The sequence below is a fragment of the Dipodomys ordii genome, unplaced genomic scaffold (assembly GCF_000151885.1).
Source record: "Dipodomys ordii isolate 6190 unplaced genomic scaffold, Dord_2.0 Scaffold29, whole genome shotgun sequence".
NCBI classification, from domain to species: Eukaryota; Metazoa; Chordata; class Mammalia; order Rodentia; family Heteromyidae; genus Dipodomys; species Dipodomys ordii.
Genome location: NW_012267245.1, coordinates 4,437,529 through 4,446,146, shown reverse-complemented (window position 1 = coordinate 4,446,146; position 8,618 = coordinate 4,437,529). Strand labels below are relative to the sequence as shown.

The 8,618-nt window shown below is 49.4% G+C and overlaps 1 protein-coding gene across 1 annotated transcript in view; it reads right to left on the bottom strand.

Annotated features, from left to right (window-relative positions):
* Nucleotides 1-6,458: 6,458 nt before the first annotated feature.
* Tgfbi (transforming growth factor, beta-induced, 68kDa) overlaps nucleotides 6,459-8,618 on the bottom strand; it is a 32,268-nt gene continuing 30,108 nt past the window's right edge. Inside the window, exons 17-19 of the mRNA XM_013016001.1 lie at nucleotides 7,952-8,031; nucleotides 7,484-7,508; nucleotides 6,459-6,995 (exon numbers count right to left, since the gene is read on the bottom strand). Of these exons, the coding sequence (XP_012871455.1) occupies nucleotides 6,955-6,995; nucleotides 7,484-7,508; nucleotides 7,952-8,031 (146 nt within the window). The 3' untranslated portion in view covers nucleotides 6,459-6,954. The remainder of the gene's footprint in view (nucleotides 6,996-7,483; nucleotides 7,509-7,951; nucleotides 8,032-8,618) is intronic.

Sequence of the window (8,618 nt, the reverse complement as noted above, 5' to 3'; positions counted from 1 at the left end):
CAGAGTTCAGGCCCCACGACTGACCACACACACACACACACACACACACACACACACACACACACACACACACACACACACACACACACACACACACCCCAGAAACTCTTCCTCAGGGTGCTGACATGTAACCAGGACTGAGAGTGTATCAGTGCTACAAGCACCCAACTAACTGCACTACATCCCCAATATCAAGTAGGTGTTTTAAACAACAGACAATTATTACTCACAGTTCTGGCATTTTTTTAGGACATCTAAGATGAAGGCATCCACCAATTCATTTGTGGCAAAGATTCTCTTTCCCGATGGCCATAGATGTCTTCCTCTTTAGCTTCCTTTGGTGGAGAGAAAAGCAGAAGCAAGTTCTCTCTTGTCTCTTTGATAAGGACGCTGATTCCATCACAAGGCTCCACCCTCACGACCTCATCCCCTCCCAAAGGCCCATCTCCAAATAACGTCATACTGGGATTTCAACATGCAAATGGTGCGGCACGGGACACAGTCCGTATTCATCATCCTATCTCTCTGAACCTCCGTTTTGTCCTCTATAAACCACATCACACGTAAGAATGTGAGTGAACCACATCACACGTAAGAATGTGAGTGTAAGGTCTGGTGCCGATGGCTTACACCTGTAATCCTAGCTACTCAGGAGGCTGAGATCTGAGGATCACAGTTCAAAGCCAGCCCGGGCAGAAAATTCCGTGAGACTCATCTCCAAATAACCACCCGAAAACCAGAAGTGGCGCTGTGGCTCAAGTGGTAGAGTGCTCGCCTTGAGCACAGAGAGGCCCAGGGACAGAGCCCAGGCCCTGAGTTCAAGCCCCAGGACCAGAAAAAAAAAATTCCACCTAGATATTAACATGTAATTTCATGTTTATTGAAACTAAAAGTAATAAAATGGTAATTTTGAAAAAAAATTCTGCCTAGGACAATACCTGATTTTCTTCTTCTTCTTCTTCTTCTTCTTCTTCTTCTTCTTCTTCTTCTTCTTCTTCTTCTTCTTCTTCTTCTTCTTCTTCTTCTTCTTTCTTCTTCTTCTTCTTTCAGTCCTGGGGCTTGAACTCTGGGCCTGGACACTCTTTGCTTTTGCCTAAGGCTAGTGCTCTACCACTTGAGCCACAGCACCACATTCAACTTTTTCTGTGATTCACTAGAGAAAAGACTCTCATAGACTTTCCTGTCTAGGCTGGCTTTGAAACTCAATCCTCAGATCTCAGCCTCCTGAGTAGCTAGGATGACAGGTGGGAGCCACTAGCACCTGGCCTTTTTTTTTTTTTAATTTTGAAACACAATTTCTTTGGGTATAACAAAGGAAGATTATGGCTGAGATATTACTACATCACAGAGCATTTGTCTTGTATACATGAGGCTTTCATTTTTTCTCAAAAATAAAATCTGGAAGGATTTGTTAACGTAACTTGACAATGGTGGTTACTGATAGAACTGTGGGCATATATATATATATATATATATATATATATACCTTCTGAAACTTTTGCAAGGAGAAAGCATACATTTATAAAAGGAAAATAGTTATCTTCAAAAGGTGAAAAGAGCTAACATCTGTGGATATTAGAAGATACTAAATTAACACCAATTTAAGAGGTGTGCTACAGATAAAAGCACAGCTACATAGATCAAAAAAGACAGAAAATGCAGTCCAGAGACAAGAGGATATGACTAGGAAAACAGAATGTGGCGGAGGATAGGAAGTAATTGGTGAATTTCAGATGATAGAACAACAATTTGGAGGTGAAATTAACCTATTTGGACTCTGAGTTCCCTTCTTCATGTAAATCGAATTCACATGAGAATAAAAAGTTCCAAAACAAAGGCTAGGCAAATTAGGAAACAGAATTCAAATTGTAAAAATTTATTTAGAAAGGTACAAAAAGGGGAATTTGTTTATTTATGTATTTATTTGTGCCGGTTGTGAGGCTTGAACTCAGGGCCTGGGCACTGTCCCTGAGCTTTTTTTTTTTTTTTTTACTCAAGGCTTACACTTGAGCAACAGCTCCAATTTCAGCTTTTTGATGGTTCATTGGAGATCAGAGTCTCACAGACTTTCCTGTCCTGACTGGCTTTGAACCATGATCCTCAGATCTCAGCCTCCTGAGTAGCTAGGATGATAGGCCCACGCCACTGGTGACCCAGTAATGGCTTTTATCCTTCGTGGTTCACTGGTACAAGCTCCATATATGATGTTCACCAAAAGGAGGTTCTTGATACAGTTCATTGAGAAGTATTTCCTACTGGCTGACTTCTCTCCAGTAGGGATGCTAATCCACAAACCAAATCATCCCTGGCTTCCAAAGTGCCCAGAGCTTTTCTCGTGGGTGGTCAGGATCTCCCCTGCTCCCCTGCCTTTCCAGTGGACCACAGGGTTCGGCAGTTCTGCACGGTGAATGAAGGCCTATGTTGTGATCTCTAGGTCTCCCGTGGGGCTGATTATGTGAGGTTCCTTGCAGTCTTGTCTGATGGAGCTGGATACATCCTGAGCTCCGTCTGAAGACCTTTCCACCTCACACCTGTCCCTCCTCTCTTGCTGGTCCCTGCAGCCACTATACTATTGAGGATCAGCCTCTATATCCCCGTCTGAAGGCAAAAAAAAAGGGGAGTGGGTCTAAGCCCAAAGGATTTGCTGCCTGTGCTAGGGAAACAGAATTCAAGTCAATACAAAATGCATGTTAGTTGGGTGCCCATGGCTCACACCTGTAATCCTAGCTACTCAGAAGTCTGAGCTCTGGGGATAGCAGTTCAAAGCCAGCAAGGGCAGGAACACCTCTGCGACTCTTCGCATCCACACGCTGGGAAGTGGAGGTGTGGCTCAAAATGGCAGAGTGCCGGACTTGAGTGGAAAAGCTCAGGGGCAGCACCCAGGCCCTGAGTTCAAGCCCCAGGACTGACCTCTATGAGCACACACACACAAATGCATTTAGACAAGGGACTCAGCGCGGGGAGGGTATGTTCACAGCAGCTCCAGGTTAGCCATGTGGTATCTGAATACAGTTTGAAAGGAACGCAGCTGCTTCCTTTCAGAGCAGGCCTGAGGTTCAAGGCTAACATCACGGTGGTTCTTCTTTGTCTCCCTGGCATATCCGGAGGAGCTACCCCTGCATGATGGAGCAACTGAGTACCCAAGGGTACTGATCCTCATCCTCTTCTTGTTCCCCTCACCGCCCAGGGGAGTGACTTAGTCTGGATACAGACCCTCCCTCCCCTTTCCCCCCAAGGCAGGCTTTGAGCCTCACCCTCCAATCCCAGAAACCAGGATGAGAGCTGTCATCAAGGAAAAAAAAATCCCCGTGGCACACGGCTTCCTTGAATTTGAATTATTTGTCTGCTCATCCAGAAACCACGGGGACCCACGGGCCCCATCGACAGGGAGGAGAGTATAGGTTTCCATCTGTTCTCTCCAAAACTCATTTCTGCCGGAGTGAGGACATTTCATCAGTAGTCTTTCCCCTCTGTCTTCGCAATTCCCAAACCTCACACCCTTCTAATAGAATCAAGGAGAAGGGGATCCTAGGAACAAAGGAGGGGGAACAAAAAACACCACCACCAAAACTCTCAGCATAATTTATCCCTTAAAGAGCTGGCAAGTAGAGAGAAAGTGCTATCCTTTCTGCCATGTGGCCAAGCAGTCTTTAGATTGTCTCCAGTACCCCGATATTCCCCTCCTTCTAAAGGGGAACCCCAAGGGTCTAGGAAGGACTCCTTTTCCTTTGGTCGTGGGGCTTGAACTCTGGGCCTGGGCGCTGTCCCTCAGCTCTTCAGCTCAAGGCGAGCGCTCTACCACTCGAGCCACAGCACCACTTCTGGTTTTCTGGTGGTTCATTGGAGATGAAGAGTCTCACCAACTTTCCTGCCCAGGTGGGCCTTGAACTGTGATCCTCAGATCTCAGCCTTCTGAGTAGTTAGGATGACAGGCGTGAGCCACCGGTGCCTGACCTCTTTTTCTTTTTCTCCTTTTCTTTTTTAAGGAGCAAGAGGAACCTGAGCCCGGAGAGCTCATTGGTTTGCTGACCTTGGGTGATGTACTTGGGTGTCAGGCTCTGTGATTGGCCCCCTGAGCAGCTCACATCTGAGCAAGGGAGGTTAAAAAAAAAAATGGCCGGGATTTCAGGCTGAACTAGGGTGTGGATGGTTCTGGGAGCTTCCCTCTAGCCAGCCTGAGGCCAGAACTGGAAAGTTCCATGGTGCCTATGTACCCCAGTGGCTTCTTCCCTCCCTGGGCCCCAGGAGAGTGTGTGGAGTATGAGTTGTCTATGCCTGAGGCTCTGTGTTGAATCTCTTAGGGTCACAGGGGGTGGCGTGAATGCGTGAGCCTGCATATGTAGGTTCCTGATGTAATTAATCTCTGATCGGCTTTCTGGTGTTTTTTTCCTCGTCAAGCAGAGATGGTCAGAAGTGGCCGTATTTGACTTCTCTAGACAGGGCCTGAGGCCCAGCCCTCATTTCCTGGCTCAGAAACAGCTCTGAGCACAATATTCCAGGCAGCATCTCAAAAGCATCATGTTGGACGATGGTTTCCCAGCATAGCGGTGTTTCCCCTCTCTCTTCTAGGGCATTTCTGTGTGGTGCTGCGGTTGCTTCTCCATCTCCATCCCTGCCAGACATGGTAGCAAGAAGGGACTAGGGTGCTAGCAGGTAAAGATCAGGCCTGCTGAGGTCTTTCATGAGGAGGGGAGGGAAGGAGGGGGAAGGCTCTGGCCACCAAGATCTCCAGGATCTGCTCGCCCAAGGTTTTTCAGTGGATCCTCAGTAGAGAGGGAGGAGATTGCTTCTGAGTTCAGACTCTAGAGTCACGTGGGCTGGAGCTGTGTTTCCATTCTTCCTGATCTGCAGCATGGCAGCCGCCCTCAATCCTCACAGCTTCCAATTCTGCGGCAGTGAAAATGGAAATTTGCCTGGCATCTCCCCAGTTCATACGTGGCATCCCAACGGAGGACTAGCAGGGCCCACACAGGTAGATGTAAAACAGTCCAACGCGGTGGGCCCTCTCTGACCCTCCAGGTCTAGGTGAGTCTAGGTTGAGAGGAAGACCACTGAACCTCAATGCAGATCAGGTCTGCAGGCTTCTCTACATCCCAGGAAGCCCATAGGCCCAGGAACAGCAAAGCGGGGTGCACAGGGGAAGGAGACCTCTATCCTCTCCCTCCTCTCCCTTGATCCAGTCTCCGCAGCAAGACTCAGGAGAGGCCTGGCAACCTCCTTCTCATTTGGGATGCCCTGTGGCCTTGATGGGGTATAGGACGGCAAGCAATTGTCTTCCAGTCACCCCCATTTGGTCCTGGAGGTGGCATCTGTTTAGCCTGCATTCCTGGAGAAATGGAGTGTGTGTGGGGGAGGGGAGTGGGAACCAATGAGCTATCCAAGACCTAAAAAGGGATCCTCTTTGGCTAGGAGGGAAAAGCTCACTGGGCCCAGGGTGTGGACTCTGCCTGCCTGGTCCAGGAACACAGGCTGTCTTTAGGACACAAATGAAGATATGGCCATGAAGGTCCTGCGTAGCCAATAAACCCAGTGCTATGCCCAGAACTCTGCGTAGGCTATCCCACATCATCTGCATGATGGATCTAGGAAGTGGAGGTCGACAGTCATCTCTCTGTTATAGAGAAGGCCTCAGGGGTGGAATGGCTACCAAAAACCACACAGGGAGAGAGCAAAGACCAGTCCCTCCCCCCCCAGATATACAGCACCCCCTTTCAGGATGATGGGGATACTGTCTAGACAACAGAGATTCAGGATGCTGGGAAAGGAACGTGAACATAGGTTGGCACAGAACTTGCAAAGCCTAGACTTGTCTCTTGGCAAATGGTCATCTTTTAGGAGTCAGGAGACTTGGATTGGAGCCTGAAGCCCAGCTTTTTTTTTTTTTTTTCCTCTGTTCCCAGTGGTTCTCCCTTTCCCGGACCTCAATCTCCCCATCTGTGTGATGGGGCTCTGTTATTTAAAAAAAATCCCACTGCACAGGTGCTATGCACCACAAAGACAGAGGGGTCAAAACACTGGAAGGAAGATGATTTCGAGTGTGATGAGGGGTCACAGGGCCACGTGAACAGGGAGGACTCAGGACTCCAGGGCTCAGATGACAAAATGTTCATCAAAGACAGATGGAGATTCCCACTAGCTGAGTGAGCATCTGAGGGTCCTCTGTTACCTCAGAGGTGCTACTGGGGGGGGGGGCTTGAGGGCTAAAAGGTAGACTGGCAGCCCCTCTTCCCCTCTCCCCCCCCAGAGCAGGCTCTACCTCTGATCCCCAGGCTGGCACACAGCTGTCCACACAGGCATCCATTTCTTTCATTTTTATTATCACAAACACACCATGGCTCCGTCACACTCAGGAAGTCTGGGGCTCCGTGATTCTTTTTCTTTCTTTTCTACCTGGACAGGGCCACATAGAAGCGCCCAAGCCACGTGTGGGGATGGAAGACACATTGGACAGAAAACAGTTCGATTCATAGCTTATAATAATGCCATTTCTCCAGCTGTGCCAGAGCTCTACAGAGCAGGCCAGGATTTCCCGGAATGCTGGATTGCTTGACTTGCGTTTTATGAGATCCACCATACCGTTAACTTCCATTCTATTTTTTTTTTCCAGGCACTGGACATGGGCAGGAAATTCCACATATGGGTTCTTTTCTACAAGTGAGTGTCGGGTCATGGTATCCCAGATCTTTTCATGCAATTGGGCATTAACAACCATGTCTGGGACAGGGGCGGTGGGGAGTGGGGGGAGGAATGGAAAAATAAATGATATAAAAAGAGATGGGGAGACATCTTTCTCTTGTTTCCCTCTTCCCCATCCAAGGCTCAGATCTGATTGTGGTGTGGCCCATGTCTGTTGAAGTGTGATCTTTGGTTTCCAGAACATTCACATGGTCTCTTTGGCAAACTGAGAGAAGTGGTAGGAAGCGGCTTCGGGCCTTCCTCCTGTGATCCTTTGTGCTAATGCTTCATCCTCTCCAGTAATCTCTGATAGACAGGGGCTGAAAAGAGGGAGGAGCCCGAGTGAAAGCGTACCCATGTCACCTGATGTCGAGATGTCATCCCGAGGACAAGAGCCTAGTGCCTTCCGCCAGGTCCTCCTGTGCTCACCAGGTACGGTGTGGCCCGTGGAACTTCCGCGTTTAACTTGTCTGAGGATCAGGTGTATTTTCTACATCTATCAGCTTGGAACCACATCTGTATTGTGGGCTCCTGCCAAGTACTGTGCAATATTCCCACAGTTCCCCAAGCCAAAACTCACATCAACCCCTGAAAAGGCCGTGTTTTTTTATTATCTTCCCCTGACTGAGAAAGAAGCTGTATTTTTCTGCATCTGACCCTCCCTCCCCTTGCTGGCCTGATGCCTGAAAACCACGCTTGTTCTGCCAGATCGTGATGCTCTTATCTATCTATATACAGTTATTGGGTCTGCCAGGGATAGGGCCCCAAAGGGACTACTACAGAAATCCAAAATGCCGATGAGACTCACCTAGCCGCACAGACCTCTGGGCAGCCTGGAATAAAACATAAGGGGTCAGGCTTTCTTTTCTTTTCTTCTTCTTTTTTTTTTTTTGGTCAGTCATGGGTCTTGAACTCTGGGCCTGGGTGCTGTCCCTGCGCTCTTCAGCTCAAGGCGAGCGCTCTACCGCTTGAGCCACAACCCCACTTCCAGTTTTCTGGTGGTTTATTGGAGATAAGAGTCTCACGGATGTTCCTGCCCGGGCAGGCTTTGAACCGCGATCCTCAGATCTCAGCCTCCTGAGTAGCTAGGATTACAGGCGTGACCTACCGGTGCCCGGCAGGTCAGGTTTTCTAGTGAAAACTCACTCCAGGTTTCTGGAGCGGATTTGCGCACTCTCATGCTTGCTAAGAACACATTCAAACAAACCAATGCTGGGGCCCAAGCAGAAGCCCCAAGGCTGGCTCCATCTGGGCCCAACCCTAGCAGGCAGCTTACCCTGGAGAACGCTGATGCCTGCTTGAAGATTTCGAGGGCAGAGTCGGCCAGCTCGTCCCCTCGCTCCTGAGGCCGGTTGGCTGGAGAGGATGGAAAAGGCCACTTTGGTGAGAGCGGAACCTTCAGCGTGCCATTCCTACTGGGCACGTCTGGGATTCCTGGCTCCCATTTCCCAGTGAAGCCTTTCTTTCCCCTGTATAACGTTACTCATGGAGGGATTTGGCTGGGAGAGGGGGTGAATGGGCAAGTGAGGAGAGGTGGCACTGAGGGTCAACTGTTCCCCCCTGAGGGGTAAAGAGGGACCAGGAGAGAAGAGCTGGGAGCTCTGTGGACAACATCTGTAGGCACAGGAACCGTGTCTGAGACCAGCATGCGAGATATAAGCACAAGCACCCCACTGGGCCCGGTGGGGTGGGGCGGGGACAGTGGATCATTTGGACCATTCAACAAGACCAGCCATGCCTTGCCTGCCTGCCTGCCTGCCTTCCTTCCTTCCTTCCTGCCTTCCTCCCTCCCTCCCTTCCTCCCTCCCTCCTTTCTTCCTTCCTTTCCTACCTTCTTTCCTTCTTCCTTCCTTCCTCTCTCCCTTTCTCTCTCTTCTCTCTCTCTCTCCTACCCTCCTTCTCTCCCTCTTCTCTGCCTCCTTCCCTCCCTTCCTTCCTTTCAT